This window comes from Manacus candei, unplaced genomic scaffold, assembly GCF_025592945.1.
Source record: "Manacus candei isolate 608988 ecotype Guabito, Panama unplaced genomic scaffold, ASM2559294v1 h1tg000073l, whole genome shotgun sequence".
NCBI classification, from domain to species: domain Eukaryota; kingdom Metazoa; phylum Chordata; class Aves; order Passeriformes; family Pipridae; genus Manacus; species Manacus candei.
The window spans coordinates 5005001-5025945 of record NW_026138121.1 but is presented as its reverse complement, the minus strand read 5'-3'; the positions used below and the strand labels follow the sequence as shown (position 1 = coordinate 5025945).

The following is a 20945-nucleotide window of genomic DNA, read 5'->3' as shown; positions in this document are numbered from 1 at the left end:
CCTGAGCGTTGATTGACAGGCCCCGAAATGGCGGCGTGAGGGGAGGGCGGAGGGAGGGGACGGGGCCGGTCCTTGAATCGCGGCCCTGCCTCGGGCACCGACACCTCCCGCTCGGCCAGGTTACTCCAGGTTTGTCCAGCCTGGCCTTGGGCATTTCCAGGGATGGGGCAGCCTCTGGGAATTCCGTCCCAGCCCCTCACAGTTGGTAACTGTGGGAATGCTTGGCTGTGGAAAATCCTAAATATCTCTGTCAGAGAATTCCAGGCTGGTTTGAGTTGGGAGGGACTTTAAACCCCATCCAGTCCGAGCCCTGCCATGGGCAGGGACACCTTCCACTAGCCCAGGTTGCTCCAAGTTTGTCCAGCCTGGCCTTGGACACTTCCAGGGATGGGGCATCCTCTGGGAATTCCATCCCAGCCCCTCACCCTCCTAGGAAAGGATTTAATCCCAATTAATCCAAGCTAGATGCTGCTGCCCTTTTACCTCTCAGGAACGATGATTTCCAGGTTGAATATTCCCTTCTCATAGGGTGTGTCTGCACCTCCTAAGATTTCTTCGGGAGCGAAATGAAAACAGAAAGGTTACATTCCAAACCCTTTGGATTTGTCCAGCAGCCTCCAGGGAGCTCCCAGAGCTGCAGAAGTGCTCAGATCATGGAATCCTGGAATGGTTTGGCTTGGAGGGACCTCAAAGCCTACCCAGTCCCACCCTGCCCTGGGCAGGGACACCTCCCACTATCCCAGGCTGCTCCAACCTGGTCTTGGACACTTCCAGGTTTGGGGCAGCCACAGCTTCTCTGGGAATTCCATCCCAGCCCCTGGTGGGGTGTGTTTGGCCTGATTTAAGGTGGGGGCAGGGGGGTGACGTAATTTTGGGGGTTAACTGGAAAAGCTTGTTCTGGCTTCTGCCTTGACCACAGAGGGGAGATGGGAAAAGTGGGAAATCTTGGCCTCTCCCAGCGCTGGAGCCTTGGGAGCAGCTCTTCCCACTCTCCTGAAAGTGCTGGGACTTCACCCCCAGTGCTGGGCACTGCTGGGGTCACACCTCCACCCCGGGAGCACTTCTGGGCCCCTCACGAGACACTGAAGGCCTGGAGCGTGTCCAGGGAAGGGGACGGAGCTGGAGAAGGGGCTGGAGCAGCAGGAGAACTGAGGGAGCTGGGAAGGGGCTGGAGAAGCCCTGAGGGAGCTGGGGGGGCTCATCCTGGGAAAAGGAGGCTCAGGGGGGACCTTCTCCCTCCGGAATTCCCTGACAGGAGAGGGGAGCGGTGGGGGGTCGGGCTCTACTCCCAGGGAACAAGGGACAGGAGGAGAGGGAACGGCCTCAGGCTGAGCCAGGGAGGGTCAGGTGGATATTGGAGAAATTCCAGCATGGAAAGGGCGCTCAGGCATTGGAAGTGGCTGCCCAGGGGGGGTTGGAGTCCCCATCCCTGGGAGTGTCCAAAAAAATGTGTGGCTGTGGCACTTGGGGACAGTTTTAGTGGTGGGGGTGGGTTGATGGTTGGGCTCAGTGGTCTTGGGGGGGGGTTCCAGCCTCAATAATTCCATGACTCTCCAAGAGTTCCCACACTGGCCCAGCCCTCCTCAGGGAGGTGACTCCTTGCTGCAGCCCTTGTCCATCCCAGCACCTGTAAGTCCAGGTTCTCTCCCAGACTTTCCGTGTGTGCTGGGAAGGGACCGGGCAGGACCACAGAGAGCTCCAGGGAGGGGGGTTTGGAGACTCCTTTGGCTCCTTCCGGCAAAGAAGGCACCAAATGGCCCCCAAATGTCCCATTCCTGGGGGTTCCGCTGCCCTCAGCCCCGGCACAGCCATGGAAGGGTCGGGGGAGAAGAGCCAAGGGAGCTGGTCAGGGACTCTCCATCAGGAACTGTGCCGGGACACAGGGAATGGCTTCCCACTGCCACAGGGAGGGTCAGATGGGATATTGGGAAGGAATTCTTCCCTGGGAGGGTGGAGAGGCTCTGGAATCAGTTTCCCAGAGGATGCCCCATCCCTGGAAGTGTCCAAGGCCAGGTTGGATAAAGTTGGAGCAGCCTGGGATAGTGGGAGGTGTCCCTGCCCATGGCAGGGCTGGGACTGGATGAGCTTTGAGGTCCCTCCAACCCAAACCAGGACTCCATGGGACCAGAAGGGGAAGGGACTGGCCTTGTCCCTCCTGATGCAAATGAGCTCCAAGATGAGGGTTGTGGGATCAGGGAGACAGGAACGCTGGGATGAGGTGGGATGGGATCCAAGAGGACAATGTTTAGGGTTGTGCACTTGGAAACCAGAGCCAACAGTTCCTTCTCCAATCTGGAAAAAATCTCAGCCCTGCTGGTGAATCACAGGAAGGGAATGAGCAGGAGCCGTGGCTGGAGATAAAGAAAAGCCTGGAATGCACCAGGAATCTGCATTTCCAGTCAGGATGGGGAATGTCTGGGTTGGAGAATCACCTGGAGCCCTCACTGACTGTGCTTGGGGGGGGGGGATCTGGGACAGGGGCACGGGCAGAGAGGGGCGGGAAAATCTTAGGAGAGCTTTTTTACCCAGGAAGACCAAAGGGCTCCTTGCCTGGATGAGCAGGGAGAGGCCTGGGAGCAGGAAACCTCAGGAGAGTGATAAAGGATGAAGGAAACAGGGATGAAATGGCAGGATAGTGGATGGTGGAAAAGCTGCCTGGAAAATCAGAGTCTGGGAGAACTCCCAGGGTCAGGGGAGCTTCCCTATGGATTAGGGAGATGGAAAGTCGGTGCCACAGGGCAAAGCCCAGGCTGAGGGCACTGCCTAGAGCAGGAGCAGGAATTGGGGCTGTGCAGAAGGAGGGAGGTCTTAAGGCTTGGCAAGGGCAGGATGGGAGGAAGGGGAGCTGCAGGAGCAGTCCTGCAGAGCTTTGGGAATTGCAGGAGCTCTGATGGAGCCCAGCCCAGGGATGGTGTTTGGTCAGACCCTGCAGAGGTTTGGGAATTGCAGGAGCTCTGATAAATCAACCCAGGAATGGTGTCAGGTCAGATCCTGCAGAGCTTTGGGAATTGCAGGAGCTCTGATAAAATACAAACCAAGTGATGGTTCCAGGGTCAGATCCAGCAGAGGTTTGGGAATTGCAGGAGCTCTGGTAAAGCCCAGCCCAGAGATGGTGTCGGGGTCAGATCCAGCAGGAGCGCTCGCTTCCAGTGCCTCCATCCTTCCCAAGAAAACCAGTCTGCCCCAGCATCACCACCTCCCCCTCATTCCCAAAAATCTGTGTGTTAGTGGCACAGAGGGATAGAGAGGAAAACTCGCTCTGGAGCGGCTGCTCTGTGTCCCATCCCGGCAGGAGCTGTCCCTGTCCCAGCAGAGCATGTCCCCAGCACTCGGTAGCCACCCTGCCCGCTTTGGAAGCCCCCCTGGCGCGGGCTGCTCCCCCCATCCTGCTCCTGCCCGCGGCGCGTTTTTCCCTGTTTTCCCCCGGGTTGGCCCATTGCCTTTAAAAGGCGAAATGCTCGGCACTAAATTTGGGCATGCGGCTCTGGCCGCTTCCCTGGAATGTCCTCGGGTTTCAGGCTCCCCCGCTCCCCCCTTCCCCGCCTCCCGCCCGCTCCATTGGCTTCCCGGCTCCCGAACTGCCGCCGGCCCCCGGCATTGGCCAGCCCCGGGTTGTCCCCTCTGGAAAACCAGGGAGAGCTGCCGGGATTTAACACTTGAGCACCTGCTGCCCCCCCGGGAAGCAGCTTCGGGAGCTTCGGCTTCTGATTTTTTCTCTCCTGCCTCGGGAACCCCAAAACCGCCACCGTGTCTCGCCAGAGGGCCAAGATGTCCAAGGTGGCCAAGTACCGGCGCCAGGTCAGTGAGGACCCGGACATCGACAACCTGCTGTCCACGCTGTCCCCGGAGGAGATGGAGGAGCTGGAGAAGGAGCTGGATGTGGTGGACACCGAGGGGAGCGGCCCCGCCGAGAAGAACCAAGCGGAAAACTCCTCCCCCGGCCCCCAGAACTGCGACCCGGAGCTGAACCACCACGGCAGGGAGCCCAGGAGGGTCCTGCGCAGGGAGCAGGCCGTGGATGTAAGTCACAATCCCTCTGGGAAAGGGGGGACACACCTGGAACCCCCCCGGGCTGAGGGAGAGAGGAGGTGGGGAACACAAATCCCAGGAAAGGCTGTGCTGGGGAGGAGCTGCTGTCACCGAGGGACTAGGGGGGTTGGTCCAGGCATCCCAGAGGGGACAGGGTGTCCCTGAAATCCTGGTATTCCCCTGAAATCCTGGCGTTCCCCTAAATCCTGGTGTTCCTGTAAAATCCTGGTGCTCCCCTATAATCCTGGTGCTCCTTGCAAAGCCAAAGCTGTGCTGGTGTCCAGGGATTTTCTTGCTGTCCCTGTTCTGACATCTCTGGGCAGGGCTGGGGATGGAGATGGGATGGGAATGGAGATGGGATTCCCGGGACGTGCAGGGACAGCGATCCCGTGGGCTGCATTTTTCCCTCTTTTCCCCCCTTTGGACACCACTGACCTCTCGGTCCTTCCAGTTCTCCTCGTGCAAAAGCTCCAACAACCCCTGGTTCTTGTGGAATAAAAAGTTTCTGGGAATCAAGGAGCAGGTTTGGCCCCAAACCGTTTGTTTCCCGGTTATTGTTCGCTTCAAATCCATCCTTTAATTTGGATTTGGGCCCATTTGTCTCCTTTCCTGCGCTGGTCAAATCCCTCAGGAGCTTGTTTGGAGCTGGAGAGCTTCGTGCCAGTCCCTCTGCTCCTGTTGTGCCTCCTCAGTGGGATCCAATCCCACTCCCTGGCACATTCCTTCACCTCTGCACTAAGAATATTTGGGATGTGATCGTGCGTGGGAGCCTGGGAAGCAGCTGGTTTCCCTAGTTTTCCATGGCTGAGCCAGGGGGGGAAAGGCTGTGACTTTCCAGCTCTTTATCCGGGTGCTCTCGGGCAGGTTTCGTATCCCAGCTGGGATTTGGGGCTGAGAGGTGTCGGCAGCACAAGCAGATCCAAGGATTTTGTGGATCCCCCTTTAATTCCAGATCTGTTCCAGGCCACCCAGGTCTTCCAGCTGGTTAGCTGAGCTGGAATTGCCCCGGGATCGCTTGGAAACGGCTCTTCCCTGGTCTTTCTGGAGTTTACAGAGGAGGCTCCTCTCCTGAGCACGGCTTGGAGCGACCCTTCTCCCCCTGAAATGTGGGGAATGGAAATTCCCGCCGCAAGAGGAATAGCTGGAGGTTCGGGAAGGGGTTAAGCAGCTCCCCCAGCCTGGTCCCGGGATGCCTGGGATGTTCCCGTGGCTCCAGGACAAGGAACAGCCGCCTCCTTCCAAATGCGGCTCCTGGCGTGGGCCGGGGACACGCAGAGCCCCGTCCCTCCCGGCACCGACTGGGATTGATTCCCGGGAAGATTTCCCGGTGGGGAAGTGCAGGTGCCGCAGGAGATGCTGGGGAGGGGAGCACTGTGGTGTGGCCCCAGTTCTCCTCAGCGAGGATAACCCCAGTTACCCCAGTGAGGGCACTGGTTCGCAGCCGATCCTGAGGAATGGCTCTGGAAAAGCCGCTTTTTCGGGTGGGGGACACTTTGTTTTGGCATTACCCGTGCTCCTTGTTTCCCTTGGAATGGTTGGAAGATGAGGAGTTGGCCGGGAACTGGGAGAGGGAAGTGTTCACGATCAGGAGGAAAGGAGGAAAGTTGGGGTTTTTTTGAACAAAAGAGGAAATTGCCTGTTAGAACATAACACGATTTGGGAGATTCTCGAGAGTGCTGTGGGAGGGTATTCGGGATGTGGGAAGGGGTGGCGCAGGCAGGAGGGACACCCAGCAGAGGGTGCAGGGCCTGGAAGGTGGGAAGGGCACCTGGAAAAGCTTTTCCCTGAGCTCGGGAGCTCCAGGCCGTGGAAGGCAAAGCCGAGGCTGAGGGTCGAGGCGCGGGAGGGGCTGGAAGGGCAGAACTGCAGCCCGTGGAGGGGAAGGGAAAAATCCCACTCCTGGCACTGCCGGGAGCTGGGATCGGCCCCTGGGATCGGGCAGATCCCGCGGGATGCAGGGGCGGGGCCAGCAGCCCACGGCAATGATCCCAAAATCGAACTCCGGGAGGGGAATTTCTCCCCGTGCGAGGCAGCCCCTGCTGCCAGATGGGGGCGAGTCTGGGGTCACTGGGGACCCCTGACCCACCCCAAACACCCCTCAAATGACCTGGAGACCCCCAGAACCCTTCCAGGGACCCCGAGACCCTCCCAGGGCCCCTCAAGACCCCCCATGTTGTTGGGGTTCCCACCTCAGCCGGGGGTCTGGGGTCACTGGAGACCCCAAAACAGTCCCAGTGGCTCCCCAATGACCTGGAGACCCCTGGGACACCCCAGGACCCCCCAAGATCCCCCCCAATGACCCAGAGACTCCCCCCCCTGGACAACCCAGGATCCCCCAAGACCCTTCAAAACTTCCCCAGAGACCCCCTCAATGACCTGGAGACCCCATCCATCCTCCTCCAGTTTGGATTGGGAGGGGAAGGAAAACCAGCTCAAGGGGGAGCCTGGGCTGGTTCCTTTCCTCTGGAAGTGCCCAGGGAGCTCTGGGAGGGGAGCTCTAGGTGTCCCAGGAGCTGGAGCTGAAGGAGTGTTCCCCGGGAGATAAGGGAAGAGGGGATTTCTGGGAGTTGGTGGCTCTTTTCTGTCACAGGCAAAGGCATTGAGAGAGAGGAACTGGGATTGGGAACACCCTGGGAAGTGGGAATGGTGGCATTAAAGGACCAGAGGGCAGGGATAGATGGGATATTGGGAAGGAATTCTTCCCTGGGAGGGTGGGGAGGCCCTGGAATGGATTTCCCAGAGGATGCCCCATCCCTGGAAGTGTCCAAGGTCAGGATGGAGCAGCCTGGGATAGTGGGAGGTGTCCCTGCCTGGGGCAGGGGTGGGATGGGATGGGATTGAAGGTCCTTCCCACCCAAACCATCCTGGGATTCCAGGATTAACCACTGGGTGATTTACCTGGGGCACAACTGACCTGCTGTCCCTTGAAATCTTCACATCATTCCTGGGATTTCCCTCCGGAGGAGGGAAAGCTGCCGTGGGAAGGGGCTCCCTGGGGGCTGAGCTGGGACAGGAGAGGAGCCTGGGGGGGTCTGACCAGGTTCTGTCCCGTCCTTCCCCTGCTCCTGGTGACAAAACCCTCCTGTTTGAGCAAACATTCCCCCTGGAGACACCCCCATCCCAAGGGGGTCCTGCCAGGATGGGCTTTAGGGAATGATCTTTAGGTCCCTGCCAGGATGATCTTTAGGGAATGATCTTCAGGTCCCTTCCAACCCTAACCATTCCATCATTCCATGAGCTTCCCCAGTGGCATTTTGTCACCCCTGAACCCTCCCAGGGTTCTGAGGAGCAGAGCCCATGGGAAGGATCACAAACTTTACATGAGCCACAAATTCCAGGTGGTTTGGTGGACAGTATCTCCTTGGAAGTTGCCAAATCCACTGCAGGAGGCTTTTCCTTCTCAAAGAATTCCACAAAATCCACCTGCTGCTGCCCTTGGCTCTCCTTGGATCCCCACAGGGCCCAGGGGGCTCCCAAAACATGGAGCCCCTCCCTGTGCTCCCCCTTCTCCAGCACCACCACCTTCCCTGGGAATGGATGGAGCCTCCTTCCCTCACCTCGTGGAATCCTGGAATATCCTGAGTGGGAAGGGGCCCACAGGGATCATCGAGTCCAGCCCAGCCCTTCACGGGACCCCCCAAAATCCCTCTGGAGAGTGTTGTCCAAAAACAGCCCCTGAGCTTCCCCTGCAGGGAGAGGACACCAGGATGCCCTGACCCCACCAGAATTCCCAGTCCTGCCTCCCAACAGGGCCGGCTGGGATTTGATTCCAGGCACGGATGGCTGGGAAATGCAAGGAATTCCGTGAGGGAGCATCGTCCTGCTGGGGGAGGGGGGTCATTCCAGGGACACCAACCCACTCCTTCTGCCAGGACCCTCCCACTGGGGGCGTCCCTTCCCATGGGATCCAGGAGCAGCTTCCCAGAGGGAAAGGCTCTGGACAGGGGTCACTGGATGCCATGGAAGTTGTGCCCAGTGTGGATGGTCCCTGTATTTCTGTGTCCTGGAGGCTGAACTCCCTCCCCATGGGAAGAGCTGAGCTGGCTCCGGGATCTTCCAACACTTCCCTTCCTCTGGGATATTCCGCTCCCTCCTCTGCAGGGAACAGCCCCTCCTGCTCCAGATCCATGGATCCTTCTCCCTGCAGGCTCCTGGGAATATCCCCGTGTTCCCAGGATCCATAGGCTGGACAGGTTCCTCATGGCCTGGTTTGGATGCAGAGGGAACACCAGTGGCCTCAGGGGGATTATTTAATCCAAATCCAGCATTTTTGAGGGATGCTGGACCCAGAGGGTCTTGCTGCTATGGAGAAGGATTTCAAACTCCTTGGGAATGTCATGGGAAAAGTCCTGCCTTCCTTTCACTCATGGGGGTTTTTGGCCTGGGCCAGGAGGGTTTTAATCCAGGCCCTGGAATTCCCTGCATAGAGAGGGAAGATCCTCCCCAGGGAGTCCTTCAACACCCTGGGAAAACCAACGGCAGTAATTCCACTTCACATTCCCGGTCTTTAAATCCTCATTAATGCCCAAAGCTTGTCATCTTTCCATGGATACATGGGGGGAAATCCAAGCCTTTAGCTCTGGGACAGGCTCAGGGATCCCAAACAGGGAGTGCAGGGCTTGGGTCGCTCCTGGGGCGTCTCCCCAAGCTGGGCCTGACTCAGGTTTGCTTAAACCCGGCTCTTGTGTTCCCAGCCCAGCCTGGCCACACCCCAGGACTGTTCCCGCTGCCTCCCAAGAGTTCCCAGTTCCCAGCTCTTGCCTTCCTTTGAACCATGTCCTGGGCTGGGCCCTTTTCCCTCGTCAGGAAATTGCTGTGGTTGGAATGGACCTTGGAGAATGAGTCCAAAGGATCCTGGAATGGGTTGGGTTGGAGGGACCTCAAAGCTCATCCCTTTCCAGCCCCTGCCATGCCCAGGGACACCTCCCACTATCCCAGGCTGCTCCAACCTGGCCTTGGACACTTCCAGGGATGGGGCGTCCTCTGAGAAATCCATTCCAGAGCCTCACCACTCTCACAGCCAAGAATTCCTTTCCAAGAATATCCCATCTATCCCTGCCCTCTGGCACTGGGAAGCCATTCCCTGTGTCCTGTCCCTCCATCCCTTGTCCCCAGTCCCTCTCCAGTTCTCCTGGAGCCCCTTTAGGCCCTGGAAGGGGCTCCAAGGTGTTCCTGGAGCCTTCTCTTCTCCAGGGGAACATTCCCAGCTCTCCCATCCTGGCTCCAGAATCCTGGAATGCCAGGATGGTTTGGGTTGGAGGGACCTCAAAGCCCATCCAGTCCCAGCCCTGCCCTGGGTAGGGACACCTCCCACTATCCCAGGCTACTCCAAGTTTATCCAGCCTGGCCTTGGACACTTCCAGGGATGGGGCATCCTCTGGGAATTCCATTCCCCCCTCTCAGGGAAGAACAGTCCAGGACACGTCTCTCTGCCCAACTCCTGCCCTCCAGGGGGGTGCTGGGGGGGTGACACGGGGACATCCCTCCAGGGCCTCTCCAGGGGTCCCGGGGTGGGAAGTGGGCAAAGCTTTGGGTCCTTCCACTGGCACAGAGGGGATGGAGCTGGGCTCTGCATTCCCCAATGGATCACATCCAGGATATCCAGACTGGGCACAGCTCTGGGAAGGAGCCAGAGGGGTTGGGTTGTTCCTGTTTGTCCCCACAGGAGGTCCTGGGTGGTTTGTCCAGAGGCAGGAGGGGACGGGGACAGTGTCGGTATCTGCTCCCAGGAACAGGGACAGAACAAGGGAATGGCCCCAAATGTGCCAGGGGAGGGTCAGGTGGGACATCGGGAGGAATTTCCTCATGGAAAAGGTGGTCAGACCCTGGCAGAGGCTGCCCAGGGAGGTTTGGAGTCCCCACCCCTGGAAGGCCTGGATGGGGCCCTCAGTGCTCTGGGCTGGGGATTGGGAACAGGGGGGGACTCCAAGGTGACCTTGGAGGGCTTTTCTAACCTCAAGGATCCTGTGACGTCCAGGAGATCCCTTTTATCTGTCACCTGGTGCTGCCCAGAAGTGGAAGCTGTGTCTGTCTGGGCTCCCTGGGCATTTCTGGGAACACCTCAACCCCATCAGGAGAGGGGAGAACAGCAGGAGCAGGAGCTGGGACCCCCCAGGGATGACAAAACAACCCTCCAAGGGGAAGAGAAAAGCAGGAATGATCCCATGGCAGCTCCCTGAGGGATCCACTGTGTGGACAACAGCTGGAGAGAGTGAGGTGACAACACCCAGAGGTTTGAGCTGCTCCTGAAAACCAGTGTGAGAGGGACCCTCCTGGCCAGAGCAGGGTTTTTGTGAGGCCACGGGGGGGCAGAACCCTTGTTTTCCACGTTTTCCATGTTTTCCTCGCATGAGCAGGACAAGGAGCAGCACAGAGTGTTCCCAGTGCCTGGGAGATGACTCCAAAGGCACTCCATGCCTGGGAGATCCTCAGTCCATCTAAGGGCACAAATGAGGGCGGGGGGGGGGAAAGCTGGATTTCCAGTCCATCTGAGAAAAAAAGGAGTAAAAGTCCGAGTTCTATATTTACAGAAAGCACAGCTGGGATGCAGATAAATCCCTGGAAATGTTTGGAGGGTTTGGCTTTTATGGGCTGAGCTGCCCAGGAGGCTTCACGTGTGTTTGTGTTGAGCTGATAAATAGATGGGGGGGGGGGGAAGAGCTGCATCTGTTCCCTCTCAGCCTCTTCAGCAGCCTTGGGACATCCCTGGGGGCCCAAAACCGTCCTGGGGATCCCAGCAGGACACTGGGATCAGCCAGTGGCCTCACCCAGCCCACCCTTCTCCGTGTGGGAATCATGGCGGGATGGAGAGGGAGGAAGGGAGAGGGAAAAAAGGAGAGGGAAGCTCTCCCTCCAGGGGCAGGAGGTGTCGGGGGTCACTGTGAGCGCGAGGTGGTGGCAGGGGACAGTCACAGGGGACAGGAGTCCTGCTCTGGCCTTCCCTCTGCCCAGAGGGGGAGGCAGGGATGGAATAGGCAGGAATTGGGGCTCCCAAACCAGAGCTGGGAGCAGCCAGGGACGGTCCGGCAGGAGCAGGGCAGGGACTGGGGTCACACCTCCCATCCAGGGGACACTTCTGGACCCCTCACAAGACACTGAGGGACTGGAGCGTGTCCAGGGCCGGGAAGGGAGCTGGGAAGGGGCTGGAGAAGCCCTGAGGGAGCTGGGGGGGCTCATCCTGGGAAAAGGAGGATCAGGGGGGACCTTCTTCCTCTGGAATTCCCTGACAGGAGGGGGGAGCAGGGGGGGGTCAGGCTCTGCTCCCAGGGAACAAGGGACAGGAGGAGAGAGAACGGCCTCAGGCTGAGCCAGGGAGGGTCAGGTTGGATACTGGGCAAATTCCTGCCTGGAAAGGGCTGTAAAGCACGGGAAGGGGCTGCCCGGGGAGGGGGGTTGGAGTCCCCACCCCTGGAGGTGCTCAAAAGCCACGTGGATGTGGCACTTGGGGACATTTTCTCCATGGTGGCTTTGGCAGGGCCGGGGGAGGGTTGGATCCGATCTCAGAAGGCTTTTCCAACCCCGGTGATTCCATGATCCAGCGGATCCGTGCAGAGGTGCCAGCAGGTCCCGGGGCTGAGACACCACAGCTGGATCGGGATTCACACCTGGATTATCCCAAGGGCTCCCAGGAGTCCTTCGCCACAGCACCTCTTGGACACCCCAGCACAGGAACCAGCCCTGGCACAGCCCCGAGAGCCCCTTCCCTGCCAGGGAAACCCCCCCATTTTCAGGATCCAGAGTCAGTGACCCCTGGCACATCCAGCTCCCCCTCCCCACGTCCTGGGATGCCAGAGCCTGAGGAGCCACTGCTCCTGTTTTCCATAAAACATTTAAGGGAATAACCAGCAAAACCAGCTCTGGTTTTCCAGGCAGGGGCTCCTCCCACATCAGGTGCCCCTGGAGGGGTGTCTGTGTTGTCCCAGGGGCTGCTGGGTGGGATCCATGGGATCCCTGCACCACCAAGGGCCTGCAGGTGCTTCCATGTATTCCCAGGAGGCTCGTGGAGCTCCTGGAGGAATTCCCAGGAAGATCTGCTCCCTGAGCATCTATCTCTGGTGACACAGAGGATGGGGATGGGATTTAAGGGTGGGGTTTCAGGATGGGATTTCAGGCTCACTGGAGCTGAATGGCAGGTCTCCTGTCCCTAAAAACCCATGGAATGCTCGTTATGGGCTGCCCAAAATGTGTGTCAGGCAGAAATGCAGCCTGGAGGTGTCCAGGGTGTGAATCCCTGGAGTTCACTGCCCTTCACAGCCTCTGCTGGGGAGGAGGAGACCGGGGAAAAGGTCTCACCTTGGGAACACTCACTGCAGGAGCAGGGCTGGGAATCCAGCGGGTAGGAGGGAAAAATCCCGGCTTCTCACACCAGGTTTGGTTTGAGGAGAAAAGGTTTCCATTACCAGAGTATCCAGTGGCTTTGAGGCTTCCTGGAAAACAGCTCTGTCCCCATGGAAGGGCTGGAGCTCTTCTATTAAAGGAAACCCCGTCAGGACGTTTGTTATTGGCCCAAATTCAGCCAAAAAAGCCCCAAGTGAGGCCCAGGAGCTGCCCAGTCCCTGAGGAGCAGCTCTGCTCCTGGAAAGGGCACCTCTGAAAAGCACTGGGAACAGCTTTTAGGGTCAGGGAGGTCTGAGCAGGCAGAAGGGAAGGGGAAAAACTGAGTTCCTCGTTAAAACACCACGAATTCTGGCAGGGCAGGGAACTGTTTACATCCCCCTGGAGCACGGTCTGCGTGTCCCAGAGCTCCTGCAACCCTTCCTCCATGCCCCAGGAACCCAAAAGTGCCACGGGAGACCCCCTTGGCTGCCTGGGAATAGGGGGGACACTGCAAGGTGGGAGGGGGCTCTCAGGATGCCCCCGAGGGGTCTGTCTGTCCCCAGCTCAAGGGCAGGAGTCCCCATCCCTGTCCTTGCCAGGCTCAGCAGGATTTCAGGGACCCACTCCTGGTGGTCTCTGACGTTGCAGGTCCAGCAGCTCCCGAGACTCGGTCAAGGACATGCAATTCTTTCCTGGAATGTCCTTGGCTCCAAGTTGTCCCTGAGTTCCTCCCAGCTGGACGAGGGACGCAGGGAAGGAGCAGCTCGGGTGGTTTGTTTGGATGTGAATTGATTTTTAACCCCCCTCTGCTATGGCTGGAGCGGAACAGGAGTGGGAACCACCCCCAGGGACCCCAAACAACCTGCAACCCCCCCCCCCCCGGGGCACCTCGGGGGGGTGAGACAGCCCTGGGGGACATTCCTGTCCCCGGGAGCTCCCCTGTGGCTTGTTCCCAACCCTGGGGTCCCGCTGGGGGGGGGGGGGGGTGCTGCTGCCTCTCTCGGGGGCTTGGGGGGAGGACAGAGAGGCCCTGGGGGTCCCTGGAGTGCAGCAGGAGGGAGGTGACTCTGGAGGGTGATGGCCAAGGTTGGAGCTGTGAGTTTGAGCCTCGTGGTGGCTCTGGAGATTCTGAGGACACTCTTGGAGGGTGGGCTGAACCTCCTGGGCAGTGACCCAGACAGGCAGAGATGCAGAACTGTTCCCAACCCCAACCCACTTCCTTCCCTCGCCAGTCTGGGCTGGGAACCCCCTCTGATCCCCAGATTTGGGTGAGCTCTCCCCCCCCTCCTGGACCTACCCCCTCCCCTGCTCTCCCACTCCAATCCCCCCGGGATCCGAGTGGGACCTGCTGTCCCAGCCCAGTCCTGCCGAGGGATGAGCTGGGAATGTCCCCTTGGCTGCAGGAGGGATTTGTTATCCCAGCAGAGCTTGGGAGAGAGGGATGAGCCTTCGGCTAGGGGTTGTCTCCACCCTGCAGCCCCGGGGGGACTCTGGTTGCTCTGCAGGGAGCACAGGGTGTCTGTTGGTGGCCACATCCACATGCCAAGTGGCCAACATGGGAATGTGCTGGAGAGGAGGGAGGCAGAGGGTCCCAGGGAAGGGTCCTGGGCTCTGGTGGCTCCAGGCATGGTCAGAAATCCCCTCCTTGGAGGTGAGCCCAGATTTCCCAGCTGGGGGTCGGGATGAGGCTGATCCTGGCTCAGTTTTCCCCCCTGGTGCTCCCTGGGGATCCATCCCAAGGGGATGTCCCACAGCTGGAAGGGGAAGTCCCACAGCTGGGAGGTGAAGTCCCACAGCTGGGAGGTGAAGTCCCACCCTCGTCTTCCAGAGGCCACTGGAAGTGTGTCCAGGGCCGGGAAGGGAGCTGAGAAGGGGCTGGAGAAGCCCTGAGGGAGCTGGAGGGGCTCAACCTGGGAAAAGGAGGATCAGGAGGAACCTTCTCCCTCCAGAATTCCCTGACGGGGGAGGGGGGAGGGCGGGGGGGGGGGGTCAGGTTCTGCTCCCAGGGAACAAGGGACAGGAGGAGAGGGAACGGCCTCAGGCTGAGCCAGGGAGGGTCAGGTTGGATACTGGGGAAATTCCTGCCTGGAAAGGGCTGTAAAGCACGGGAAGGGGCTGCCCAGGGGGGTTTGGAGTCCCCACCCCTGGAAGGAAGGCCTGGACGTGGCACTCAGTGCTCTGGGCTGGGGGACAGGGTAGGGATTGGGAACAGGGGGATCCATGGGCTGGGAGGGCTTTTCCAACCTCAGTGATCCCATGACACTGGAGATGGAGTCACTGCCAGGACTGCAGGTCGAGGGGTTCTGGGATGTTCTGCTGACACCCCCTTCTCCTCCCTGGGGGGCAGTTCCACCCGTGTCCCCAGCAGGGACCTCAGGAAGGAGCCTCCAGGACTCCTCATGGAATCCTGGAATGGTTTGGGGTGAAGGGACCTCAAATCCCATCCAGTCCCACCCCTGCCCCAGGCAGGGACACCTCTCACTATCCCAGGCTGCTCCAAGCCCCGTCCAACCTGGTCTTGGACCCTTCCAGGGATGGGGCATCCTCTGGGAAACTGATTCCAGCCCCTCCCCACCCTCCCATCCAAGAGTTCCTTCCCAATATCCCATCTATCCCTGCTCTCTGGCAGTGGGAAGCCATTCCCTGTGTCCTGTCCCTCCATCCCTTGTCCCCAGTCCCTTTCCAGCTCTCCTAGAGCCCCTTTAGGCCATGGAAGGGGTTCCAAGGTGTCCCTGGAGCCTTTTCTTCTCCAGGGGAACATTCCCAGCTCTCCCAGCCTGGCTCCAGAGCAGAGGGTCTCCAGCCTTTGGAGCATCTCCATGGCCTTCCCTTCCCTTCCCTTCCCTTCCCTTCCCTTCCCTTCCCTTCCCTTCCCTTCCCTTCCCTTCCCTTCCCTTCCCTTCCCTTCCCTTCCCTTCCCTTCCCTTCCCTTCCCTTCCCTTCCCTTCCCTTCCCTTCCCTTCCCTTCCCTTCCCTTCCCTTCCCTTCCCTTCCCTTCCCTTCCCTTCCCTTCCCTTCCCTTCCCTTCCCTTCCCTTCCCTTCCCTTCCCTTCCCTTCCCTTCCCTTCCCTTCCCTTCCCTTCCCTTCCCTTCCCTTCCCTTTTCCACCCTAAAATGAGCCGAGTGTAATTCAGGGCAGATCCAAGACACCCCCCTCTTCTCCCACCGCTCCATCCCCATTCCCGGCTCTATCCCCATCCCCATCCCCGCCCCGCTCGGAGCCTTCGGATTCCAGACGAGAAGTTCCCGAGTCTCCTTTGCCTTTTAAGGGAACATCGGGAGGTTTGAGGCTTTGAGGGCTTCAGAGCCGCAGAGGGCCGGGGAGGGCTGGGAAGGGCCGGGGGGCATTTGGGGTCACCCAACCCGGGTGATTCATCGGCCCGGCCCGGCCTGTTTGTGTTCGGCTTTATTTGTGAAGGTCTGACCCGCCGGGGAAAAACATTCCCTCCCAGCTGCGCCCGTGGCACCGGGGATGGAGCGGGAGGGCGCTGGTTTCCAGAGATCCAGGGGAAATATTCCAGCCGGGAGCAGGCAGGGATGGCCGCGGAGAGGGCACAGCCCGGCCTGGGGTCCCGGGGCAGGGGGAAGGAGTGTCCCCACTGCCCGGGGGTGGGGCACTGTCCCCAGGGTGCAGGTTCCACCCCAGCTCTGGGAATGTCTCGATGGGAAGGACCCACCCAGTGGCATCCCCTGCTCCTGCAGCCCCCAGGACATCCCTGGGAGCCCCATCCCTGTCCCTGGGGTTGGACTGGGGGGGTTTGGCACGTTCCCTCTGGTGCCTGTTCCGTCCTTGCAGGGGAGCCAAGAAATCTCTTAACTAAACAAACACTTCCCCAGTGGCATCTGTTTATCCCCCAGGCACAGACAGTGCCCAGGGCTGCCCTGGCCACAGCCCAGCCTGTTCTCTCCACAAAAACCAGGCCTTGAGGGCCAGCAGAGCCGGGTTTTGGGAAGGCAGAGATGCCCCAGCATGGACACCGTGGAGCCCTGGGATGGGGATGGGGAGGAGGAGGATGAAGAAGAGGAGGAGGAAGAGGAGGAGGAGGACACCAGCCCGGCTGCACACTGGGGTGTTTGGACTTGGATTTGGGGGTTCCAGGCCCTGGATGAAGCCACAGTGCTATCCTGCCCCCGAGAGGGTCCAGGGAGGGATCACCTGCCTCTCCTCCTTTCCCGGGAATCCCAGGATCCTGCAGGCCTGGGGGAGGGGCAGGGCCGGTGTGTTCCCGGGTTGGGGAGCAGGGAAGGGGTTAAACTGCAATTTACGGTGAGATCCTTCTCTGTGCAGCAGCTTTGATCCCAGGGATGTCAGGGATTCCTCTGCCTTCAGGGACCTGTTGGGAGCACTGGCTTTTCTCCGGGGGAGTGGGGGCATCCCACAGAATTCCAGACTGGTTTGGCTTGGAAGGAACCTTAAATCCCAGTCCACCCCTGCCATGGGCAGGGACACCTCCCACTATCCCAGGCTGCTCCAGCCTGGCCTTGGACACTTCCAAGGATGGGGCATCCTCTGAGAAATCCATTCCAGCCCCTCCCCACCCTCCCATCCAAGAATTCCTTCCCAGTATCCCATCTATCCCTGCCCTCTGGGAGTGGGAAGCCATTCCCTGTGTCCTGTCCCTCCATCCCTTGTCCCCAGTCCCTCTCCAGCTCTCCTGAGCCCCTTTAGGCCCTGCCAGGGGCTCCAAGGTCTCCCTGCCGTGTCCCAGAGCTGCTGGTGCTGGCTGTGCCCAGGACAGGCTATTCCAAGGGTCAGGGACTTGGAAAAATCACCAGGAATTCCTTCTGCCCTTCTCCCAGACCCTCCCAGCTCAGCCCTTCCCTCCTCCTCTGCCTTTGGACACCAGGAGCAGATTGTGCTGGGAGAACTTCAGGCATTACAAGCAAGAAATTCCATGTCCCCATTTCCTTGGTTTTTTGCTCAGTGATAACCTGGGGGCTGATTTTGGGGAGCCCAGGGCTGGGGACAGCAGTGTCACCCGTGTCCCTGGCTGTGGCTTCTCCCCTGCCTGAGACGTGGCCAGGCCGGTGTGGGGAGTGTTGGGCTCCAAACTGGGCAAACCCACAGGGAATCCAGCTGGAAACCGCTTGGGAAAGGTGGGAAAGCACCTGGGGCTCACAGGGGGATGGGCACTAAATCCAGCCCTGGTTGGGAAGGGGATTCAAACAAGGAGAACTCACGGGAGGTGGGACAGGAGGGGCCTCCTGCAGCTCAGTGGGTTCCCATGGGACACAGCTCTGGAGCTCTGGAGCCCTTTGGGAAGGGGCTGGAGGCAGCAGGAGAGCAGAGGTGCCCTGGAGAGCTGCATGGGGCTCTGAGGAACCCTTCCCTGGAGCCTTGGCTGCGTCAAACCTTCCGCTTCCCAAGGCTCCAGGACGCTCCCGTGGGATGGAGGGGCAGGCCTGGGGGCAGTGAGACCGGGGTGGGAAACTCCTGTCTCTGTAACTCCGAGGTGTTCTTCCCTCTTTAGGAAACCAGGCTGAGCGAGAGCAAAGGAGACAAAAATGAAGAAGAAAAGGGAAAGGAAACTCCCCCCAAAGACCTGGCCCAGAAACGAGACCCCAAAGTGGGCAAAGACTCCAAAAAGGAGGAAAGTGTTCAGAAAACAGAGCCCAAAGGTAAAGCTGAGCCTGAGCCCAAGAGCAAAGAGAACAAAGCCATGAACGATAAAGTGAAGGCCATGGAGAAAAAGCTGATGGGGAAGGACAAGAAGGAGGAAGAGAAGAGCTCAGTGCTGAAGAAGGACACGGGGAAGGACCACAAGGAGGAAGAGAAGAGCTCAACGTTGAAGAAGGAGGCAGGGAAGGATAAAAAGGAGGAGAAGGGCTCATATGTAAAGAATAAGGATGCAGGGAAGGAGAAAAAGGAGGAAGAGAAGGGCTCAGCAGCAAAGGATACAGGGAAGGACAAAAAGGAAGAAAAGGTTTCAGCATCCAAGAAGGACACCGGGAAGGACAAAAAGGAGGAGGAGAAGAGCTCAGAACCAAAGGGACAGGTGGAGAAAGCCACGGGAGGGGAAGGGGAGAAAGACAAAGACAAAAAAGAAGAGGAAAAGGGTTCAGCTGGGAAAACAGCTAGGGCGGAGGAGAAGGAGAAACCCCGGGCAGAGGCAGAAAAGGCGGTGGCGGAGAAGCGGGAGGGCAAGGCGGGACCCCCCAAAGCCGCAGAACCGCCCAAGGACGACGAGGCCTCGAGCATCTTCGACGAGCTCATCGAGAAGGTGAAGAACAACGACGCCGAGGTGACCGAGGTGAACGTCAACAACTCCGACTGCATCAACAACGAGACCCTGGTGCGCTTCACCGAGGCCCTGGAGTTCAACACCGTGGTCAAGGTGTTCGCCCTGGCCAACACCCGTGCTGACGACCACGTGGCCTTCGCCATCTCCATCATGCTCAAGTCCAACAAGGTGCTGACCAGCATCAACCTGGACTCCAACCACATCACGGGCAAGGGCATCCTGGCCATCTTCCGAGCACTGCTGCAGAACGACACCCTGACCGAGCTGCGCTTCCACAACCAGCGGCACATCTGCGGCGGCAAGACTGAGATGGAGATCGCCAAGCTGCTCAAGGAGAACACCACCCTGCTCAAGCTGGGCTACCACTTCGAGCTGGCCGGGCCGCGCATGACCGTCACCAACCTGCTGAGCCGCAACATGGACCGGCAGCGGCAGCGGCGCCTGCAGGAGCAGAAGCTGGCGCAGGAGAGGGGCGAGAAGAAGGACCTGCTGCAGGTGCCCAAGGCCGGGGCGCCGCCCAAGGGGTCCCCCAAGGCGTCCCCGCAGCCGTCGCCCAAGGCCTCCCCCAAGAGCTCCCCCAAGGCAGGGGGGGCCCCCGCGGCGCCGCCCCCGCCACCCCCTCCGCTCGCCCCACCCCTGATCAACGAGAACCTGCGGAACTCGCTGTCCCCAGCCACCCAGAGGAAGTTGGGGGACCGGGCGCTGCCGGCGCAGGAGAAGAACTCGCGGGACCAGCTCCTGGCAGCCATTCGCTCCAGCAACCTCAAACAGCTCAAGAAGGCAAGTGGGGGCTCCGGAGGGGCCCGTTTTTGGGGGGTGGGCTCTGGGTGAGGGTGTGGGTGTTGTCACTCGGGCAGTGGAGAGGGGAGGGTTGTCCTCCAGAGTGGGGGGTCTGTGGTCCCAACCAGACACGGGCACAGAGGTCCCAACCCCTGTGCAGGGGGATCCATCCCTTTGCCAAGGACATGGGGGGGCCAAAGGAATCCTTTAGCATCCCTTTTAGGGCAGGTGGGACCAGCAGATCCAGATGGGATCAGGAGATCCATCCCTTGGCAGAGCATCCAGCAGGAGGAGATCCAACCCTTTGCAGAGCACCAAAGGGGCAGATCCATCCCTTGGCAGAGCTCCTGGCATGGATCCACAAGGATCCAGGGGCTGGGGCACCAGGAAGGAGCCATCCATAGCTCCTGCTACCCAGCTGAGCCGCAGCCCTGGGGTGGGAGGTGGGAGAAGCTGCATCTCCAATGCTGACCCAACAGGGAGCCCTGGAACACCTCCCTCACTCCCGGGGTTTTGTGTCCCTGTCCTCAGGCTGGAGTGCAGGGACAACCAGTGTGGCCAAGGGAAGGAGCTCATGGAATCCCAGGATGGTTTGGATGGGAAGGGACCTTAAAGACCGTCCCGTTCCAATTCCAACACTTTCCACTATCCCAGGCTGCTCCAACCTGGCCTTGGACACTTCCAGGGGTGGGGCAGACATGGCTTCTCTGGGAATTCCATCCCAGCCCCTCCCAGAGAAGAATTCCTCCCCAATATCCCATCTATCCCTGCCCTCTGGCAGTGGGAAGCCATTCCCTGTGTCCTGTCCCTCCATCCCTTGTCCCAAGCCCCTCTCCAGCTCTTTTAGGAACAGTGACCTGTACCAGCTGCTCCAAGGGCAAACCACTCTGCTCCAAGTTTTCTGGAATCCTGGAATGGTTTGGGTTGGAAGGGACCTCAAAGCTCATCCAGTTCCCACCCTGACACCTTCCACTATCCCAGCTTGCTCCAAGTTTATCCAACCTGGCCTTGGACACTTCCAGGGATGGTGCATCCTTTGGAAAATCCATCCCAGGGCCTCCCCAGCCTCCCAGGCAAGAATTTCCCCCCAGTCCCCCCCTCCCCCTGCCCTGGACGTCCCCGGAGCCGCGGGAGGAAGGGGCCCATCCCCTCATTCCCCCCGTCCCAGTGCTCCCAGTAACGGGGTCTCCTCCCCACAGGTGGAGCTGCCGAAGCTGCTGCAATAGGGGAGGGGGGGGTGTCCCCCCACGGCCCCCGCGGGACCCCCGGACCCTCCCCCTCCTCCAGACTGTTCCCACGGCGAGCCCTCGGGGTCCTGCGGTGACGGCGGGGGGAGCGGGGACCCCGCGGGGCCGCGCGGGCGGGGCCGGGCCCGGCGGGACGTGGCGCAGGACGTTGTATTTATTTCTTGGGACGGCTGGGAAGCCCTTCCGGCTCTTCCTTCTGCCAGCAGCACCCAGAGATGCCACGGGCAGGGCTGGTCCTTAGGGAACACCCCCTAAGGTTGGCACCCTCCACGAAGGGGCCAGCAGGGGGAACCCCCGGCTTTGGGGGCACAGGGGACACCCAGGGTGCTGT

At 59.9% G+C, this 20945-nt stretch overlaps 1 protein-coding gene across 2 annotated transcripts in view; it reads left to right on the top strand.

Moving 5' to 3' along the window:
- Window positions 1-68: 68 nt before the first annotated feature.
- Window positions 69-20945, top strand: part of LMOD1 (leiomodin 1) — a 21118-nt gene continuing 241 nt past the window's right edge. Inside the window, exons 1-4 of one of the 2 annotated variants that reach the window (XM_051808741.1) lie at window positions 69-119; window positions 3760-4020; window positions 17817-19367; window positions 20567-20945. The exon at window positions 20567-20945 is cut by the window's right edge and continues 241 nt beyond it. In XM_051808741.1, coding sequence (XP_051664701.1) covers window positions 3769-4020; window positions 17817-19367; window positions 20567-20593 — 1830 coding nt within the window. In that variant the 5' untranslated portion in view covers window positions 69-119; window positions 3760-3768 and the 3' untranslated portion in view covers window positions 20594-20945. Of the gene's footprint in view, window positions 130-3759; window positions 4021-17816; window positions 19368-20566 lie in introns of both variants that reach the window. The other variant, XM_051808742.1, reaches the window with a different exon arrangement.